The 23,034-nt window shown below is 47.3% G+C and overlaps 1 protein-coding gene across 1 annotated transcript in view; it reads right to left on the reverse strand.

Moving 5' to 3' along the window:
• GXYLT2 (glucoside xylosyltransferase 2) overlaps positions 1-23,034 on the reverse strand; it is a 48,548-nt gene that overhangs the window by 7,927 nt on the left and 17,587 nt on the right. Inside the window, exons 2-4 of the mRNA XM_040407114.1 lie at positions 17,436-17,619; positions 15,172-15,303; positions 5,487-5,738 (exon numbers count right to left, since the gene is read on the reverse strand). Coding sequence (XP_040263048.1) covers positions 5,487-5,738; positions 15,172-15,303; positions 17,436-17,619 — 568 coding nt within the window. The remainder of the gene's footprint in view (positions 1-5,486; positions 5,739-15,171; positions 15,304-17,435; positions 17,620-23,034) is intronic.

The following is a 23,034-nucleotide window of genomic DNA, read 5'->3' on the forward strand; positions in this document are numbered from 1 at the left end:
ACATGGCTGTCACAATGTAACGCTGAGTGAGTGACTCAACGCCGAGATTCGCTTGATTTACGATACCTCGCCAGCGATTTATCAGCTCCTGTGCGCGCTTTTATAGCTGCGGCACTTTATTCTGAGAGGTGAACTATCGAGGAGCATTTAGAGGGACGCTAAAGCTGAAAAATAAGGCTACATTCACACGACCGTATGCGTTTTGGGGTCTGCAAATTGCGGATCCGCAAAAAAAAAAAACGGATGACGTCTGTATGGCATCCGTTTTTTTTGCAGATCCATTGTAACCATGCCTAAAACGGACAAGAATAGTACATATTCTATTTTATTTTATTTTTTTGTGGGGATACAGAACGGACATACGGATGCGGATAGCACACGGTGTGCTGTCCGCATTTTTTGCGGACCCATTAAAATGAATGGTTCCGCATACGCAAAAATCCAGAACGGACACGGAAACAAAATCCGTTCGTGTGAATGTAGCGTAGACCGGGATATATACTGGTAACATTTACCATCGGCCCAAATCTTTTTAAGCCTAGGTTCACACTGAGTATTCGGAGTGGGATTTTTGGCACGGCAAAAAGGCAGGCAGAACCCCCCCCCCCCCCCCATTGATTTCAATGAGGAATCCGCATACAGGGCTTTTTTTCCGCTTTCAGAAATTCAGGATGCGGAATTCACATCCAGAATTTTTTATTGAAAATGGGCAGGAAAGTCCTAGCCAAAATTGCACCAAAAACCGTGTTGGTAAAAATTTTGCATCAGGTTTTTTGCAACACAAAAAAATACTCCATGTGAACCTAGCCTCAGAGGGCCTTTTGTAGTACTGGTCTCCGCATATGGGGCAAAGGGGCCTTCTCAGGCTCAGGGACAGTGCATGTTATCTAGGCCGCCTTCTTCTTCCTCATGGGGATGCGACCGCTAGGACTGGGGCCGAAACGATGATTCAATTGAATCGAGTAATTCAACACACAAAAATCCTCAATGCAAGATTCGATTGTGTCATGTGACCACGGAGCGGGAGTGAAGCGCTTGCTATTACTTACCGCTCCGTGGTCACTCGCCGGCCCGTACCGCGCTGCACTTTCAGCCCTTACACATCGTCAGGACATAGTGCACGTCAGGACGGCAGTGCAGCGCGCAGAGAAGACGACGAAGGGCAGGGATGCTCAACCTGCGGCCCTCCAGCTGTTGTAAAACTACAACTCCCACCATGCACTGCTGTAGGCTGATAGCTGAAGACTGCCTGGGCATGCTGGGAGTTGTAGTTTTGCAACAGCTGGAGAGCCGCAGGTTGAGCATGCCTGCCCTACAGGAAAGGTAAGTACTGTCCACTTCATGTCCACAACTTCACTGCAAGAAACAGCACACTACAGAGATCTGGGGTGACATGGTGCGGGCGGCCGGGGACTGCAGGTGACGAGCAGTGGCGGATTACAATAGGGACGTTCGGGTCGGCAGCCCCGGGCCCAGCACCGCTGGGGGGCCCAACGCTGACCCGAACGCCCACATACTGCGGCGGGGCACGGGAGCGCATAGCTCCCTGTCCCGTTGCCGATCACCGCCATAGGCTTCAGGCCTTGTAGGCCTGAGGCCTATGCGGTAGTGAAATCCCGGCGCAGGCGTGCGTGATGACGTCATCGCGCGCCTGTGCCGGGACGCAGCACTGTGACGCGCCTGACTCATCCCGCCTTCCTCTGCGAGCAAGAGCCTGGCCCTGGACATAGGTGAGTATTTATCTTTTATCTTTTCATTTTTTGTTCATTTTTAATTTTTTTATTTCATGTGCCTACTTTGGGGGGCAGTATGGGGGCAAATTGCTGTGTGGGGGCAAATTATTATGAGAGGGACTACACTATGTGGGGGCAAATTGCAGTGGGGGGCAAATTATTATGAGAGGGACTACACTATGTGGGGGCAAATTGCTGTGTGGGGGCAAATTATTATGAGAGGGACTACACTATGTGGGGGCAAATTGCAGTGGGGGGGCAAATTATTATGAGAGGGACTACACTATGTGGGGGAAAATTGCTGTGTGGGGGCAAATTATTATGAGAGGGACTACTATGTGGGGGCAAATTACTAGATGGGGCAGTGTGGGGGCAAATTGCTATGTGGGGACAAATTATTATGAGAGGGACTACACTATGTGGGGGCAAATTATTATGAGAGGGACTACACTATGTGGGGGCAAATTGCTATGTGGGGGCAGTGGGGGGGCAAATTATTATGAGAGGGACTACACTATGTGGGGGCAAATTATTATGAGAGGGACTACACTATGTGGGGGCAAATTATTATGAGAGGGACTACTATGTGGGGGCAAATTACTAGATGGGGCAGTGTGGGGGCAAATTGCTATGTGGGGGCAGTGTGGGGGCAAATTATTATGAGAGGGAATACTATGTGGGGGCAAATTACTAGATGGGGGCAGTGTGGGGGCAAATTGCTATGTGGGGGCAGTGTGGGGGCAAATTATTATGGGAGGGACACTATGTGGGGGCAAATTTCTATATGGGGCAGTGTGGGTGAAACTATTGTGTGGGGGAAATTGCCATGTGAGGACAGTGTGGGGTAATTTCTGTGGGGGCAAATTACTATGTGGGGGCAGTGTGGGGAAAACTATTGTGTGGGGGAACAGTGTGGGGAAATTACTATGTGGGGGCAAACTACTGTATGGGGGCAGTTTGGGGAAAATTACTATATGGGGGTGTTGCTATTGGGGAGGCACTGTAGGGGCAATTCTATTATTTCTGGGGACACCATACAGGGATTATTGCCTGGAGCACAATATAGGGTGTTATTATTACTGGGGGCACTCTAGGGGACATTATAGCTGCTGTGGACACTATAGGGACATTTGGGGTAATTTATCAAACTGGTGTAAAGTAGAACTGACTTAGTTGCCCATAGCAACCAATCAGATTCCACCTTTCATATTTGACAGCCCTTTTGGAAATCCAGTTCTACTTTACACCAGTTTGATAAATGACTCCAATTATGTCTATTAGGGTCACTATTTTTTCAGCAGTATAGTACCTGGGGCATTGGGGGGCACAACGGGCACAGTATTGGGGGTGGCAGCAGGATGACACTGTGGGGACACCAGGATGGGGAGGTTGAGGGAAAAATTGAGAAATCTAACGTGTCTGTGTTACAAACTGTAGAGACGAGATGCGGCTGAAAGAATTAGTCATGGCGGTCTAACGGAGGAGAAGAGGAAAGAGAAGGTCTACATGACAGGAGATGTCCCTGGATGTAAGAGGTATGTGGTGCTGTATTCTCCTCCAAGTCTTTTTTATTACAATTATATGTATTTTAAATTTGGCAACCAAATTTTTCAGTTTAGGACCCAATTTGGGGTATTCTTTTTTAGTCTGAAGATGTCATATGGCCTAAGAAGAGACTGTGGCGCCCATGAAGCACCGCAGCATCTTTATACAAAAAAAAAAAACTAAACTAAAATGGAGGGGGGGGGGCAAGTTGGGTAGACAGGGCCTATCATGCACTTAATCCGCCCCTGGTGACGAGCACTTGCGAGCTTCATTACTGCTGAGCTCAGGGCTTCCAGAGCCCGGACAGACAATCTATGAAAAGTATCCTGACTGGGCGGCGGGGTTGCGGATGAGCGGCACTTACACTCCGCAGTCAATGGGACGATTAGCAAGAAGCTGAAGAGTCTGGAGAAGGGCACAGTCAGCATGGAGGGGGCGTATGTAATAAACACCGGGGTGTGAGCTGCAGGCTCAGCAATAATAGGAATAGAAACTACTATAGGGAGCCCCCAATAAATCAGTGCTCAGGGGTGAAGTCCTCATCAAAAGCGGATTGTGACTGAACCTGAGAGAGAGTGCCTTCATAAACAGAATGCCAGAACTACAGTAAAGACTGACACATGTGGGGGGGGGGTCACCGCTTCTTCTCTGTAATATATGTCACCGAGTCATGCTCTATGGCTGGATTACTTACCTCCTGCTGTCCGGGGCACTCTGGACCGCTGCCGCCTGGTTCATCACTCGTACCGGCTCTTAGGGGGGGCAAGCTGATGGCACTGGGGTGGGGGAGAGCTGATGGCACTGGGGTGGGGGAGAGCTGATGGCACTGGGGTGGGGGAGAGCTGATGGCACTGGGGGGGGGGAGAGCTGATGGCACTGGGGTGGGGGAGAGCTGATGGCACTGGGGTGGGGGAGAGCTGATGGCACTGGGGTGGGGGAGAGCTGATGGCACTGGGGTGGGGGAGAGCTGATGGCACTGGGGTGGGGGAGAGCTGATGGCACTGGGGTGGGGGAGAGCTGATGGCACTGGGGTGGGGGATAGTGGAGCTGATGGCACTGGGGGAACAGAGCTGATGGCACAGGGGGATAGTGGAGCTGATGGCACAGGGGGATAGTGGAGCTGATGGCACTGGGGGATAGTGGAGCTGATGGCACTGGGGGATAGTGGAGCTGATGGCACAGGGGGATAGTGGAGCTGATGGCACAGGGGGATAGTGGAGCTGATGGCACAGGGGGATAGTGGAGCTGATGGCACAGGTGGATAGTGGAGCTGATGGCACTGGGGGATAGTGGAGCTGATGGCACTGGGGGATAGTGGAGCTGATGGCACTGGGGGGGAACTGATGCACTTGGGCTGATCACACAGGGGGGAACGAAGGGTGTTGGAGTCTGATGAGTTTTTATAAAGGAAAACAGTCTATTAATTCATTTTTTCTTATCATCGTCCCACCCATCACTGCATGCCCTCGTCAAGGCCGTGGACTTCAAATGGAGTACCAATGCTCCACTGAAGCGCCTCCTAGCCACAGTCATGCAACACATCATCTAGCTGGAATACCCCTTTAAGCTTGCCCGTGCATACTGGGTGTACATCGGCTGAGCATCTAATGTGTGTAAAGACCTCCTGATCCTCAGAGTCCTCTGCCTTCGGGGGAGAATAGGATCGGGCTGTTGGATGTCAACATGTCTTATCCTTTTGTTTTCAAAGGAAGTAAGCAGGTGTCCGGCAGCGGCTTACTCCCCTCTGCCTGTTCAGAATGTATGCACGTGCGTGGGGTGGTCGGCCGAAGAAGTGCTCGGAGGCGGTGAGCTTTCTAAAGTGTACGGTCAGCTAGACAAATTTTCTTGTCCTTTATTTAACTTGTGTTATGTGATACTATATGGGAGGAACAAAAATGTCCCTGTCCCTTTAAGAAAGCTCGGCAAGAACGCTGACCTCTGTAAATGAAACAAGGAGACTTTCTAACATTGATAATATATTTCTTTCTAGTAACAGTCCTTGCATGAAAAATCCCATTATCTCCATTCCCTCGAAGGAACGTCTTCCCCTCCCGCTGGAGAGACCATTAATGTGTCACCGATTCTCTCCTCCCCTCTCGCTCGGGGACATTAAGCGCACTCATCCGTCCAGATACATTTCATCCAGCAAATTATCAAGCGCTCTGATTTATGTTCTATGTAGCGAGAGGCGTCGTTAACCCCTTTCACCTTGAACTGCTGCTTCCTAATCCGCGTCAGATTCATCAGCATCACCCCAGAGTTGACGCCGGTCGCGCCGTAGAATGGGTGCCGGGCGAAGCGACTGTACCAGCCAATCTTGGGGACCTCGTGCTCGGGAGCCATTGCCGCCAGCTGGGTGTCATTGAAGTGCTTGAGAAAGTCCCAGATGTCGTCCAGAGGCCTCAAGAACAGGACGTCCGTGTCCACGTACAGCAAGGAGTCCACGTCCTGCAGGATCATCTGTCCGTGAAAAACACAGGAGGTTATTATAAATTATTATTATTTTAATATAATTCCTCATAGAATTTGCTTTTGGTCGTCCAACATCAGTAACCCCCGAGGACGGGGCCGCATCTATGGTGACGGGGCGTCCAGCGGGTGTATTTGCTTTATGGCAGTTGCAATACATGGGAGTTAAAGGGACTTAGATATTGATGTCTTATCCTATCAGATGGGTGAGGGTCCGACACCCAGCACCCCTACCGATTAGTTGTTTTGGTCAACCAGCAGCACTGGAAACTACACAGTGAATGGAGGGCTCCGTTCACATTGTAGTTACTGGCACCAGCATGCTTCAGCTCAGCTCCCATTCATTTGAGCTGTAGTACCCCGACACGGCCACTACACGGTGGATGGAGCCTTCAGCTGATCAGCGGGGGGGCTGGAAGTTGGACCCCCACAGATCTGATACTGACGACAGGCCATTAATATTTAAAAGTTGTTTTTTTTACCGATGACCTATCCTCTTGATACCAGTATCTGATAAATGGGGGTCCCACAGCCGGGACCCCCCGCCAATCAGCTGTTTGAGAAGGCACCGGCGCTTGCAGTAGTGCTAAGGCTTTCTCCCTATTCACCAAGCACAGCGCCGTACATTGTATAGTGGCTGTGCTTGGTATCGCAGCTCAGCTCCATTCACTTCAATAGGGCTGAGCTGCGCCGAGGCCATGTGACCGATGAACGTGTCGTCAGAAGGACTAGGGAAAACAGCTGATCGGTGGGGGTCAGAAATTGATGACATCATCAGTAAAAATATCTAAGACAACCCATTTAAGTCCCTGAAAATGCCTTTAAAGGAAACAGAAAGTGAAATGACTCTGCTGAAACTGTCCCTGTCTATACTGCAAAGCTGGCAAGAAAATGTCACCTAAATATACTTAAAAATGTACGTGTCATGTCCTGCTGATACATTAGGCCGTCACAGCCTAAACAGAGACGACATGTGTGTTCTATTCGTACAACTACACCTAACATCTTGGAACATATACTAGCAAACGAAATACCAAAAGCTTCTCATCGCCTGATTACGCAATAGGTGTCGGATCCAACTGCAATCTTTATTTTCTTGTAGTGTTAACCTACTTATCAAACTGTCCCAGTTGAAAGGTTCATTAATATTCATGGTAATGCAGATGAGCAGCTTACTAGATACATATTAGATTAATGCACACACTGGTATATCATTTCACATATTTTCGGATTTTTACTATTTGGCATCAGAGCTGCATTTTTCAGACGTCCCGCTTCACATTCCCTCCACCCCCTCAGGACTACATAGTAAAATTAAATTCCGTCTGCCACCACTAGAGGGAGCTCACTGCCTATAGATTTATACAGCTGGCACTGAATACAATAAGAGTCATAAAATCCTGTATGCAGTGAGCTCCCCCCCCCCCCCAGTGGACTGTTAGGATTGTGTAACATGCAGCACCCATTGCTGGGCTCCTTTTCACCCTATAACAGGTGCCCAATCTGATACAAGGATAGATATGTAAGCCGTGTCCCGGGGTGGGCTCCCCAGGATACAGAATTTTACCTAAATGTGGCAATAAACAGAATTTTACCTAAATGTGGCAATAAACACAACCACGCATGCTGAGAACATACAATAAATTTACATACACCCAGGCAGAAGGCTGAGACCCTTGTGCTGCATACCACAGCGCCCTCCGATGGATGCAGGAGGAAAGAGAAGTAATTTACCTACTGACGGGCACAACTAAACCACCTGTTATTACCTTAAAAGAACAAGAATAACTGTATGGGTGTGTGGTACGGGCTAGCCTGCGGTGCAGCACAACAGCTTACAATCTTACACAGATCTACAGGATTCCCCCTCCCATACCTGGTCCTGTTGCACACGCCTGAATATTCCTTCTGAGCAAAACGCCAGCCTGGATTGAGTTGGTGAGAATTTTATCAGCTCTCCAATGTGAAATGTCACTTTAAGTTATGGAGTCCTTGCAATGAACAGTAGTAACACTTGTGGCCTGACACAAACAGAGACCCGAACTAACTAACTACAGGCCTGGTCTCAGTCCCTAGGCGCCAACACTGTAATGAGGTGCGTGCACGATCTTACGCCCTGAGAGCTCCCAACATCACATGAAATGCAGTCTGTTGCTGTGCTTAGGAAACAGCGGCATCTTGTGGCCAAACAGCAGAATGCCAGTCCAGATCATTTAACTTCATTTAAACAAACACAATGTTCAGACAATGAGAACCGTTTCACCATCAGCATATCAGTTGCTGTAAAACTACAACTCCCAGCATGCACACTTTCTCCGCTATTCTTGTAACTCCCATAGAAGTGAAAGGAGGATTCTGGGAGTTGTAGTTTCCAAACGGCTGGCGTGCCGGAGTTTGCTGATTCCCGGGCTAGTGTTCCTTTAAGTAGTGAGATTAAAGGGGTTTTCTGGGAATACAATATAATGAACAGCCTATCAATATCTGATCGATGGGGGTCTGACTCCCGACACCCCCACTGATCAGATGAGCACTGCGCCCGCAGCTTACCAAGCACAGCGCCATACATCGTTTAGTGGCTGTACCTGGTATTGCAGCCCAGGACCATTCGCTTGAGCTGCCCATAGACCATGGATGGATATGATGTCACTGGCTCATCCAAGAGCTTTTCGGCGGGGGTGTCAGGAGTTGAACTCCCACTGATCAGATAGGCAATTGATATCTGGAGGATAGGTCATCAATATTGTACTGCCAGAAAAAAAATCCCTTTAAAAAAAGAACAGACTATACTATGTAGCAAACATAAAGCACCCAAATTATACCCCAGCCATGACCTGAGCGGCGATACAGGCAGTTTACAACTTCACGAGACAACAATTACCATCAGTAAAGGTGACAATGGTAATTAAATACCAAGAAGTCCTAAATTGATAGTTGCAGAAACGCGTTAGCTCCCGCCATTTAGCAGCCGGAGAAGTGAGAACTTGTAACGCACTTCCGTACCTTACATTGAAGGTAGATAAAAAGGTGCAATATCACTGGAGACAACACTGTAATTAACCTCCGCGCACTCAACCCAACAGCTGCCGCGCGCAGTCAATCACTTCAACGCGCTTCGTAATTATCTCTAACTCGCCACGAGATGTAATCTCGCCCAGCAATCCCTGGTTGAAAGATGAACACTTAACATTTAATACACCCCAACGGATGGAAGCGCTCCCCGCATCCTGCTCAAAAAGTCATTTAAGGCAAAGCAATTTCATTTGTAATCCACAGCCGGCACTTTCTCACCTAATGCTTAATAAATGGCGCACTTACGGTCTGGTATATGTGTACTCGGAGTGCTCTACACCCGAAGGCAAAAGCCCATAGTACATAAAGGGGCTTTTGGGTAAGGAACTCACAGCGATCAGCTGTAATCGGTAGAGGAACCTGACGGGAAGTGTTCACTTTTCCTGCGGCGCCACCGCAAGATAAATGAAGCATTTCACAGTCCCTATGGGCATATAATAGACAGACGTGCCAGGACCTCCAGGGTACGGGCGCCTCTGCTCCTGCACCATGCTGCTCAAAGCATCTCTACTTGGTTTGTATACACCAAGATGGTTTAATGCCTGAACTGGATTTACTATAGGGATAGAAGCATTTGGTTTGAGGTCCTACCCATCAATATGGTCACAACCATGGTCCCTTCGCAAAGACATATATACAGAATACACAGGGACAGGGACACTTGTATATGTGAGCATCATAAACCAGGGACATAGGCAGTAAACCTAAGGACACTTTAATATGTAAGCATCAAACCACTAGACACCAGGGACATGGACAATAAGCCTAAGGACACTAGAGTATGTAAGCATCAACCCACTAGACACCAGAGACATGGGCACTAATCCCAAGGATGCTTTCATATGTGAGCATCAAACCACTAGACACCAGGGACATGGGCACTAAATCTAAGGACACTAGAGTATGTAAGCATCAACCCACTAGACACAAGAGACATGGGCACTAATCCCAAGGAAAAAATGTGGGGGATTCAGTCAGCACAACCCTGTATGCAGGTGCACATCGCTATGGCGAAATACACATACAAACGCAAAAGCACAGATGCAATAGCACTCTGCAACCAGCACTCTGCCCTGCCTCTATGCTGGATGTTGAATGAGGCATTGGTGTACATTTTGGCCAAAGCGTAATAAGCCACTCACCACGTCAAGGTCGCCTCTATTTGAGTGGTCCCCAACACTAGTTCCTACCTGTTTATGGGCCATGACAGACACACAAAGTCCAGGGAGCGCAGGTCAGCGTGCACGCCAAGCACACTCTGCTTTTAACCCCGTCCAGTGCCGTGACAGCTTTCATCGGATCCAGGGATGCAAGTAACAACATGCATGCTGAGCCCACCAGAGTGCTGGTTGCAGAGTGCTATTGCATCTGTGCTTTTGCGTTTGTATGTGTATTTCGCCATAGCGATGTGCACCTGCATACAGGGTTGTGCTGACTGAATCCCCCACTTTTTTTCTTTGTAGTATATATTGGAGGCGTGGCGATCTCCATGCAGTCATGCACACCTGGCCAGTTAGTCTGCCCTGGAGGCTGGTTTTAAAGTCAGTATAAAACTGAGTCTACTTTAATAGCGCCTACCAGTAGCCATTGGGTCCAGGAGAAGTATATGGTGGGCTCAGCGTGCATGTTGGTACTTGCATCCCTGGATCCGATGAAAGCTGTAATGGCACCGGACGGGGTTAAAAGCAGAGTGTGCTTGGCGTTCAAGCAGTACCTGCATTCCCTGGACTTTGTGTGGCTATCATGGCCCATAATAGGTAGGTACTAGTGTTAGGGACCACTCATAGAGGCGACCTTGACGTGGTGAGTGGCTTATTACGCTTTGGCCAAAATGTACACCAATGCCTCATTTAACATCCAGCATAGAGGCAGGGCAGAATGCTGACTAATCCCAAGGATGCTTTCATATGTGAGCATCAAACCACTTGACACCAGGGACATAGGTAATAAGCCTAAGGACACTTTCATATGCAAGTATACAACCACTAGACACCAGGGACATACCTAAGCAATAAGCCTACGGACACATTCATATGTCAGCACCACTGGACACCAGAGACACACCTAGGTAATAAACCTAGGGACACTTGCATGTCAGCACCAAACCAGCAAATGTCAGTATTCACACATCCGCAAAATGGGTCTGCATCCGTTCTATTCATTTTCAATGGGGCCGGAATGTGCTGTCCGCATCTGCATTTGCAGATCCGCACTTCCGTTCCGCAAAAGAAAATAAAAAATAGAACATGTCCTATTCTTGTCCGCAATTGCCGGCGATGTGCGGTGCACAATGCTGGTGTCCGTGTTTTGTGGATCCGCACAACACATACAGATGTGCGAATATACCCTAAGGCCCATTTCACACGGGCGAGTTTTCCGCGCGGGTGCAATGCGTGAGTTGAACGCATTGCACCCGCACTGAATCCTGACCCATTCATTTCTATGGGGCTGTGCACACGAGCGGTGATTTTCACGCATCACTTGTGCGTTGTGTGAAAATCGCAGCAAGCTCTTTTTTGTGCGGTTTTCACGCAACGCAGGCCCCATAGAAGTGAATGGCGCTGCGTGAAAATCGCAAGCATCCGCAAGCAAGTGTGGATGCGGTGCGATTTTCACGCACGGTTGCTAGGAGACGATCGGGATGGAGACCCGATCATTATTATTTTCCCTTATAACATGGTTATAAGGGAAATTAATAGCATTCTGAATACAGAATGCATAGTACAATAGCGCTGGAGGGGTTAAAAAATAAATAAAAAAATTTAACTCACCTTAATCCAATTGATCGCGCAGCCGGCTGCTCTTCTGTATTCAGGACCTGGGAAAAGGACCTGTGATGACGCCACTGCACTCATCACATGGCCCGTCACATGACCCATCACCATGGTAAAAGATCATGTGATGGACCATGTGATGAGCGCAGTGACGTCACCACAGGTCCTTTACCCAGGTCCTGAAGAAAGAAGACAGGAGAGAAGCTGGGCTGCGCGATCAATTGGATTAAGGTGAGTTAAATTTTTTTAAATTTTTTTTTAACCCCTCCAGCCCTATTGTACCATGCATTCTGTATTCAGAATGCTATTATTTTCCCTTATAACCATGTTATAAGGGAAAATAATACAAATCTACAGAACACCTAACCCAAACCCGAACTTCTGTGAAGAAGTTCGGGTTTGGGTACCAAACATACCGATTTTTCTCACACGCGTGCAAAATGTTTTACAATGTTTTGCACTCGTGCGGAAAAATCGTGCATTTTCCTGCAACGCACCCGCATCTTATCCGGGCAAAAAACATGACGCCCGTGTGAAAGAGGCCTTAGAGTCTTGCTAAGAGTTGATTTGCATACCTTCTTACCAGAATTCCAGAGGCGCATGTATGGCCTATCACGCTGATTAAGGCACTCTCTGTAAGGAGAGATTATACCCACCCCCTTCCCCAAAATCCTGACTTAGGCCTCTTACCCTGTTAGGCCAGTACTCTCTGCTCTGCAGTGATGAGGCGCAATCACCCTGAAACAGCTGTCTGCAGATGAGATGCTGGCTTAGTTATTATCCTAGTTATGTCTCAAGGCCTATTTAAAGGGTCGAACCTTGACTTATAGCATATCTGTCTTACATCTGGTGGCATCAGAGGCAGAGCTTGTTTGCATACCTTCTCACCAAACCACTAGACACCAGGGACGCGTCCCTGACCACACATCTCACCAGCAGTGACTATTCACTCTAGCACTAGTCTGCCATTGGGGCTTTTTTATATTTACCAGCTGTAGAAGGCAAAGCTGCAATACAGTCCACAGCTACAGGGTGAGACACGTACAATGCAACGGGGTCTTCCGTGCCTACAGGAGAATCCCACCCTGCCAGTATAAGGTGAAATGCAAAGTATACAACAATGGCAGAAGCATACTAATGTCACTGCAGAATGGAAAGAGTTAACGGTGGAAGTTTGCAGAGTATTAAGAAATCAGCAGGATGTCCAATGCCAGGATGTTTTCAGTAAATCTAAGGAACAGGTGCTCCGACTTAACCCCCTCCCCTCTTATGTCCCATATGGCTCTAGCGTTTGGGGGTCCGGAGTGTTTCCTTCCATCAGGGGATTAAAACAGTGAAATCATATACATATAACACTGCATAATGAAATCAATCAGGGTTTGTTCCCACGGGCACAGTCTTACTTCCATGAGACATCTGAAACAACACACAACTGTATGAAGCGTCTGTCAGTCTCTAGCTCTGCTGTGTCCACATGTGAGCAACAATCTAAATCAAGCTCTGATTCCTTTCTTAATATATCCTTATAGTGGTCAGAGCTCCGTCTTCTGATTCCAAGCTCAAAATCTCCAGTAAAATGATAAAACGGAAGCTTCCTGCTGCCACCACTAGGGGGAGCTCGGGAGCACACTGCATCCGGTAAATACCTGATTGAACCCAATTATAGATCCCATAAGCTCCCTCTAGTGGTGACTGCAGGCACTGTTGTTTTAAATGTATGTCTATGCAGAGGGTTTTGGAGCTCTGTATCAGAAATACCAAGCTCCAGTAAAATCATAAAGTTAACACTTCCTGTCACCACCACTAAAGGGAGCTCAGGAGCTTACTGCATACTGTTTATACTCAATAATAATAACAACATGGTATGTACTAAGCTCATAAGCTCCCTCTGGTGGTGACTGCGGGAACCCCTTTTTAGATATATGTCTATGCAGAGGATTTGCAGATCTGTATCTTAATTTAGTGCCTAAAAAAAAACACACCTAATACTAAAAAGTTGAGATTCACATTAAACCTAGGGCCACCCAGCAACAGAAAATGAATGCAAACTGGGGAGTCATGTCATGAAAGCAGTCTTCAATATGTATTTCAGAAGGTGTCCGCCCCACCTATAGGGACTTTCACCAATTTAAATGGGAAACCAAATAAGCTAAGCCACTCCTCTTTAAATAAACCCCACCTCTCAGTCAGCCTCCAGCTGAAGTAAACAGGAAGCCCCACCCCTCAGTCAGCCTTCAGCTGAAGTGAACAGGAAGCCCCACCCCTCAGTCAGCCTCTAGCTAAAGTGACCAGGAAACCCCACCCCTCAGTCAGCCTCCAGCTGAAGTGAACAGGAAGCCCCACCCCTCAGTCAGCCTTCAGCTGAAGTGAACAGGAAGCCCCACCCCTCAGTAGAGCCTCCAGCTGAAGTGAACAGGAAGCCCCACCCCTCAGTCAGCCTCCAGCTTAAGTGAACAGGAAGTCCCACCCCTCAGTCAGCCTCCAGCTGAAGTGAACAGGAAGCCACACCCCTCAGTCAGCCTCCAGCTGAAGTGAACAGGAAGCCCCACCCCTCAGTCAGCCTCCAGCTGAAGTGAACAGGAAGCCCCACCCCTCAGTCAGCCTCCAGCTGAAGTGAACAGGAAGCCCCACCCCTCAGTCAGCCTCCAGCTGAAGTGAACAGGAAGCCCCACCCCTCAGTCAGCCTCCAGCTGAAGTGAACAGGAAGCCCCACCCCTCAGTCAGCCTCCAGCTGAAATGAACAGGAAGCCCCAAGCCTCAGTCAGCCTCCAGCTGAAATGAACAGGAAGCCCCACCCCTCAGTCAGTCTTCAGCTGAAGTGAACAGGAAGCCCCACCCCTCAGTCAGCCTCTAGCTAAAGTGAACAGGAAGCCCCACCCCTTAGTCAGCCTCCAGCTGAAGTGACCAGGAAACCCCACCCCTTAGTCAGCCTCCAGCTGAAGTGAACAGGAAACCCCACCCCTTAGCCTCCAGCTGAAGTGAACAGGAAACCCCACCCCTTAGTCAACCTCCAGCTGAAGTGAACAGGAAGCCCCACCTCTCAGTCAGCCTCTAGCTGAAATGGACAAGTTTGGAAGGATTTTCGATTACAATTTTGCTGCACCTTTTGTAAGTATACTAAAGGTCTTGTGACATGATCACGATAAGTCATTGCTCCCCCCCCCCATTCATTTCTAGGTGTACTGTCTCTTTAAGCAGAACCACCGTTTCCATTAACCCTGTGCGTTCACCTCCCATCTTTTAAATGGTCCCATTGTTCCTCCCTTGTCTCTCTCACGAGGACACACTTTCAGTAGGTTGGCTATTCTTACTATGGGAAGAATCCGGGCAGCAGAATCTGTATTCCATGCCTTGGCACGCTCAGCTCTGCTGGCACTGGGACCAAACTTGTGACCGGGGTCTTCAAAGAGAGCAAATCACATGGCGAAAAGATCAGAAGCAGAAAAACATATGCCGGCCAGGAGGGAGGTAAGAAGCCATAAGACATTCCTGGCCGGAGGGAGAAAGTAAAAGCAGCATCTAATCCCTTGTAGATGACCAGACGCGGAATAAGATGAAGAAACCTGAATCCAATCGCTTACCGGAAGAAAGAGCCGCTGAGCCGCGCAGGGTTTGAATAATTTCTTCCATTCCTGAGCGTTTCCAACCGAAAATGTAATGGGGTAGATCTTGTACTCGAACTTTCTGGAGAGCTGACGCGGCCATTCTCCGAGCTGGAAGAGAAGCGATAAATTATCAAGATTAGCTCTGCTTTCTTGAGCTGAATGGAAACCTAACACTTTCAATTCCTGACATTCAGCAACCTGCCGTTCTGCCCGACCTCCCTGTACACATGCATACTTGGTTCTGCTGAGTGTGCAAGTGTTCTCAATGGGGAGAGTAAGCCGCCGACAGGAACCATGTAGCATAAAAATCTGCTCAATTGGACTTACGTCAGCCTGAATGGACTTGCCCCCTTGGCGCCCATGGGTAGCCACTTCCTACGTTAGTGACGTCACGTTCATCGGTAACTTGGGCACTAAGAATATTAAACATTAAAGGGGTTCACTGGGATTTTACATATTGATAGGTCCGACTCTCAAGACCCCCACAGATCAACTCTACAAAGAGGCCGGAGCGCTCCGTGAGTACTTAGGCTTCTTCCTAGGCCAGTGATTTCACTTTCATTAGTCATGTGGCTCAAGTGAATGGTGCTGAGCTGCAAAACCAAGCGCAGCCACTATACAACGGATGGCGCTGTGGTTGGTAAGCTGCAGCGCTCACCGGAGTGCAGCAGCCTTTTCAAACAGCTGATCGGTGGGGGTCCTAGGTGTCGAACCCCCGGCCAATCTGATATTGATGACCTATCCTGGGAATAGGTCATCAATATCAAAATTTCAGAAAGCCCGCCCTATGGACGCGCTTAGCGGAAGCCAATAATCTCATGTGAACCTCACCTGCCCTTGAGCCAAGGCAAAGACTCAGTTTGCTGCCATACCTCCGGGTGAAGCACCCCCAAACCCCAGTGACCTCGCACCCAGACACAGGCGCCACCGGCTAAGCCCCTGCCCTGTATTACACTCCAGACTGCTGCTTACAACAGCCTGTAGCCTTCATGCTATCATGCTGCAGACACAGGCTTCCATAAAACACCGGGGATGGGATAACGCTCTACTAAATCAATGGGCGTGACAGACACCTCTGAGGACTTGCTGACTGACAGGTGATGACTAGTGTTGGTCGAGCATCAAAGTGCTCGTGTGCTCTGGTGCTCGAGTAGAACACTTCCCGATGACCTGAGCATTAAACCAGGCACCCCCTGCTCTGAAGAGGGGAGGGTGTCGGGACTCTAGTTTGGCTTAGGAGTCCATGCTCTGACTTGAGTCAGTTCTTGGGGACACCCAGTGTGTATTCAAATCTAATTTAGCTTCTATTTCTGAAAAGTTTCTGGCGGGATTCGAACTCACAACCTTCTACATTACAGCCAAGAATGTAAACCACTACACTATAGAGCTGCATGGCCAGTTACTAAAAAAAATATCAAATATATAAAATTTAGCCTCTATTTCTAAAAAGTTTCTGACGGAATTCGAACTCCCAACCTTCTACATTACAGCCAAGAATGTAAACCACTACACTATCTAGCTGCATGGCCAGTTACAAAAAAAAATAAAAAATTAGACTTCTGCTGTATAGGAATACTTACTACTAGTAAGTATTGCTATACAGCAGAAGTCAAATTTTTATTTTATTTTTTGTAACTGGCCATGCAGCTCGATAGTGTAGTGGTTTACATTCTTGGCTGTAATGTAGAAGGTTGGGAGTTCGAATCCCGCCAGAAACTTTTCAGAAATGGAGGCTAAAATACTGACTAAACACTGACTCGAGCATCGCGCTCGAGCACACGCGGTATTCGGCCGAGCATAGCGATGCTTGAGCCGAACTGCTATTCGGCTAAGCATGCTCACCCAACACTAGTGATGACTGTCAACTAATACGGATTATTTAATTATTATTATTTAATAATGTTGTGGCTGATAAAGAGTCAATCATTAACCCCTGCAAGCCCAGGCGGCCAAAAGGACCTTACAGGACAAATCATTTCTTACAGCCCCTCTAACCGATCATCAGATCGAAGGGGGTCATGGCTGCAGAATCTGAAACAGCGCCACCCACATGCATGTGCCTACAGCTGGTACTGCAGCTCAGCTCCATTCCAGTGAATGCATCGGACAGCGCCACATGGACAAGCCTAAAAGACCCCATTAACAGGCTCACATAAAGGTGGTCCCTCTGCTTCTTCTTATGAGGTCATGGTATGGTGGTGAAGTCTATGATTCTCTGTGATAATATGTTGTTCACTTACCTTCTGGTCAAATTCGGGTTTTAATGCGTCCTCGGCGAATATGTGGAATCTGATTTTTTTGACGCTGAAGAGCACGGCGGATTTCACCATGGTGACGGTCTCCTCGACGCGATCTCCGCACGCCACCACTGCCAGTTGCATCCATTCCTCGGGAACCACGGATTTTTGCTTTTCTTCGGGGGCTCTGCGGAGAGACGAAGGAAAAAGTCACAATCCAGACCCCCGAGCGGCATATTTCCCTAGTACGGAGCTCCACAGTGGTTCATAATGGTGCCACTGGCACAAGAGTCCGGGCAGACTGGGTGGAAACCCCTTTAGGACTAGTGTCGGCTTCCATAATGGTGATGACCCCAGAAATTAATATGGTGCTCAAGATCCACGGCCTGTGTCTGGTACTGCGGTAGTCAACTAAATGCGGCTGAGCTGTAATACCAGACACAGCCTATGGGCAAGAGTGGCGCTGTTTCTGGAAGAAAGCAGCCATGTATTTCTAACTCACTATCCTGATAGGACTGTACATGAACGTAGCACTATATAATATATTTATAGCCCCCCGTCCCCCTCTCCCCACCCCCATTACATTTCCCTTGAAAATGGGACAGAACTCCACATACAACTACTTCCCGTCCCTGTTGTTTTCCTTCGCACAGATCAACAATAGATCCACAACTTCCTCTTGGACTTGGCCCTCGTTCACTACTACTCCATTGTTATATCTGTCAACGAAGAGGCTCCAAACAGGAAGTAGTTGACTTAAAAACAAGGCTCCGAGGACGACGTCACCGCTGCGACCTGGACTCGAAGGTGAGCAACGTTTCAGAAGAGGCTCCCGTCGTTGTCCTTATAGGTTGACTTATTTATGTTTTTAACATTTTTCTAAATAAAGTTATTGAAAGGCCAGTGGCGCCCTGTAGTTTATCCACTTGCCTGATCTGACACGTTACCGCAGAGCGGTCACTAAACTTACAACAACGGAGCACGCTACGACCCAATGACTGGACCAAACTAAGGATCCCTTATGTCATAGAAAATGGAAGGATAGGACAACTTTCTGCCTGGTGGGCTCCGAAATGCCCAATTTTCCTTTTCCACCCTCTGTCCACCATGAGGACAGTCGGGAGGTCACAAAACACCTCATACTGACTCAAATTGGCAGGATCGGTTAACTGTGTATGACTAGCTTTAGAGCCAAACGGGACTGATGTGTATTCTTAAAGGGGATGTCTCACGAAAAATATCCTAGTTTTCAAATCAGCTCCTGGATCTGAATACTTTTGTAATTGTATGTAATAAAAAATTTAGCACAGCCACTAAGCTATTCAATAAAATGTATCTGTATAGCACCACCTGCAGTTTTTTTTTTCTTATTTCATTTTCTGGTTAACTGAGATGGTCGCACATGCTCAGTTTCATCCTTCAACTGCCTCCTGAGCTGTGATAGGTAGAGAGCTGCAGCAGAAAGGACACGCCCCCTGAGCTGCAGCAGAAAGGACACGCCCCCCGAGCTGCCAGCTTGATATAAATCTAGGAGAGTAATGAATGAGGAGATCTCTAGATCCATGTGAGGTACAGGGCTGGTTCTAGCTTTGTTAGAAAGAGATTGTCATGTGCTGTATGATGTCGGATTTTTAATCTTTACATCAATCATGGGATAACCCCTTTAATGGACGCCATACTTCACTCAAGTCCCCGATTTTGGCAGGTTCGGCGGGACATCTAATGGGTAGGGGTGGGCTTCTGACACTCCTCCGATGTTGCCCCATCCTTTGGTTCTCCAGGAGAAAAGCTGCCACCAGAGGTGTCTGGCGGCTACTTGCATCCCTCTCCCTATTGGGAACACATGCTCGGGCATGCATGTGGGTGGGGGAGGCAGGTGAAACAGTTGTAGAACGCACATGACCAAAGGACCCTGCCCCTACATTACTCAGTAGGGGGCGACATTCAGCATAGCAGATTTACACCGCCACTCACAGTCTAAGGGTGGAGCATGCAAGTTAATTCTTTTATTATTGGCATAAATATGAGAGTCTGGGAAATACCGAGCAAGATCCATGAAGAATACGTCAGGACGGAGCCTCACCGCCGGATTACTGCTGCGATCACGCCATGTGCGTATACATAAGACTTGAGAAGAAGGCTTAGGTCTTAATTAAATTCTACTTTCAGAAGGGCATAAATATTGGATGAACTCATTTATGTGAATTAGTATTTACCTTCCAGCTTTTAATGTAGAACCGTGAATTATTAAAAGGGAGCCTCCATCTGGTAAAACCCATAATCCGAGCCTCCCCTGGATTCATGATTTCCACATAGACATAAAATTTCAAGTATTTGCCATTCATCACTAAAAATTCATATTATAAAAAAAATAGGGTAGAACTAAACTGCGGCGCAGTGTGGTGTTAGTGTTGGGGCGTCCTCGCTTTAAGGGGTTCTCTAGGACTTGAAAAAAGGGTGTTGTTTTTTCCCCATAAATAGCGCCACTCTTGTACACAGGCAGTGTCTGGTATTGCAGTTCAGTCTTCAATGGGGATGAGCTGCAATACCTTCACCAACCCACAGTGGCGCTGTTTTCTCAAAATATACTTGTGTAGTTAGAACAGGTGTAGGAAGGAGGGGTTTGGGTTCCTGGAAAACTGGGCCAACTTCTCTATCGGCTACAGGCTCTATCGTAGGGACGGGCTGCACCTCAATGGGGAAGGGGCAGCTGTGCTGGGGGTGAAGATGGCTAGAAGGTTGGAGGTGTGTGTAGGGACTGGGGGGGAGGGGGAATTACGTTATAGGATGGGATAGTGCAGATAGAGACCGGGGGCAAGGTAATGGCACTGGGGGAGGAATGGTGTAGGGTAAAAAATATACATAAACCTTTTAATTGTATGTATACTAATGCCAACAGCCTGACTAATAAAACTGGGGAACTGGAATTAGTGATGTGTGAGGAGGATTATGACAGTGGGAATAACAGACACTTGAATGATAGCTATGACAGTGGGAATAACTGAGACATGGCTGGATGATAGCTATGACTGGGCGGTTAATGTACAGAGTTACAGTCTGTTTAGAAAGGATTGCCAAAACCGGAGAGGGGAAGGGTCTTCTTTTATGTAAAGTCCTGTCTGAAGGTGTCGGCCCTCTACAGAGCAATGAGGGGGGATTTGCAGAGAGCGATGAGGAAAAAGCAAAGCTATTAAATATTTTTGTCTCCACTGTACTCACTTAAGAAAATAAACTGTCAGATGAAATGCAGAATGTAAAAATTTATTCCCCATTAAAAGTGTCCTCTCTGACCCAGGAAGAAGTACAGCGGTGTCTTAAAAAGATTAAAATAGACAAATCGCCAGGACCAGATGGCATACACCTCCGTATACTAAGAGAATTAAGTAATGTCATAGCCAGACCCTTATTTCTGATATTTAAGAACTCTATACGGACAGAGAGTGTTCCACAGGATTGACGCATAGCAAATGTGGTGCCAATATTCAAAAAGGATCCAAAAACAGAGCCCAGAAACTATAGGCCGGTAAGTTTAACATCTGTCGTGGGTAAACTGTTTGAAGGTTTCCTAGGAGATGCTATCTTGGAGCACCTCAATGAAAATAAGCAAATAACACCATATCAGCATGGCTTCGTGAGGGATCGGTCATGTCAAACTAATTTACCGGTAATCAGTTTCTATGAGGAGGTAAGTTCTAGACTTGACAGCGGCGAATCAATGGATGTCGTATATCTGGACTTCTCCAAAGCATTTGACACTGTACCACATAAAAGGTTAGTATATAAAATGAGAATGCTCGGACTGGGAGAAAACGTCTGTAAGTGGGTAAGTAACTGGCTGAGTGATAGAAAACAGAGGGTGGTTATTAACGGTACATACTCAGATTGGGTCACTGTCACTAGTGGGGTACCTCAGGGGTCAGTATTGGGCCCTATTCTCTTCAATATATTTATTAATGATCTTGTAGAAGGCTTGCATAGTAAAGTATCAATTTTCGCAGATGACACTAAAATGTGTAAAGTAATTAACACGGAAGAGGACAGTATACTGTGTATATATACTACAGAGGACAGTATACTGTACACTGCGTGCAGAATTATTAGGCAAATGAGTATTTTGACCACATCATCCTCTTTATGCATGTTGTCTTACTCCAAGCTGTATAGGCTCGAAAGCCTACTACCAATTAAGCATATTAGGTGATGTGCATCTCTGTAATGAGAAGGGGTGTGGTCTAATGACATCAACACCCTATATTAGGTGTGCATAATTATTAGGCAACTTCCTTTCCTTTGGCAAAATGGGTCAAAAGAAGGACTTGACAGGCTCAGAAAAGTCAAAAATAGTGAGATATCTTGCAGAGGGATGCAGCACTCTTAAAATTGCAAAGCTTCTGAAGCGTGATCATCGAACAATCAAGCGTTTCATTCAAAATAGTCAACAGGGTCGCAAGAAGCGTGTGGAAAAACCAAGGTGCAAAATAACTGCCTATGAACTGAGAAAAGTCAAGCGTGCAGCTGCCAAGATGCCACTTGCCACCAGTTTGGCCATATTTCAGAGCTGCAACATCACTGGAGTGCCCAAAAGCACAAGGTGTGCAATACTCAGAGACATGGCCAAGGTAAGAAAGGCTGAAAGACGACCACCACTGAACAAGACACACAAGCTGAAACGTCAAGACTGGGCCAAGAAATATCTCAAGACTGATTTTTCTAAGGTTTTATGGACTGATGAAATGAGAGTGAATCTTGATGGGCCAGATGGATGGGCTCGTGGCTGGATTGGTAAAGGGCAGAGAGCTCCAGTCCAACTCAGACACCAGCAAGGTGGAGGTGGAGTACTGGTTTGGGCTGGTATCATCAAAGATGAGCTTGTGGGGCCTTTTCGGGTTGAGGATGGAGTCAAGCTCAACTCCCAGTCCTACTGCCAGTTTCTGGAAGACACCTTCTTCAAGCAGTGGTACAGGAAGAAGTCTGCATCCTTCAAGAAAAACATGATTTTCATGCAGGACAATGCTCCATCACACGGGTCCAAGTACTCCACAGCGTGGCTGGCAAGAAAGGGTATAAAAGAAGAAAATCTAATGACATGGCCTCCTTGTTCACCTGATCTGAACCCCATTGAGAACCTGTGGTCCATCATCAAATGTGAGATTTACAAGGAGGGAAAACAGTACACCTCTCTGAACAGTGTCTGGGAGGCTGTGGTTGCTGCTGCACGCAATGTTGATGGTGAACAGATCAAAACACTGACAGAATCCATGGATGGCAGGCTTTTGATTGTCCTTGCAAAGAAAGGTGGCTATATTGGTCACTGATTTGTTTTTGTTTTGTTTTTGAATGTCAGAAATGTATATTTGTGAATGTTGAGATGTTATATTGGTTTCACTGGTAAAAATAAATAATTGAAATGGGTATATATTTGTTTTTTGTTAAGTTGCCTAATAATTATGCACAGTAATAGTCACCTGCACACACAGATATCCCCCTAAAATAGCTAAAACTAAAAACAAACTAAAAACTACTTCCAAAAATATTCAGCTTTGATATTAATGAGTTTTTTTGGGTTCATTGAGAACATGGTTGTTGTTCAATAATAAAATTA

This window comes from Bufo bufo, chromosome 9, assembly GCF_905171765.1.
Source record: "Bufo bufo chromosome 9, aBufBuf1.1, whole genome shotgun sequence".
Taxonomy (NCBI): domain Eukaryota; kingdom Metazoa; phylum Chordata; class Amphibia; order Anura; family Bufonidae; genus Bufo; species Bufo bufo.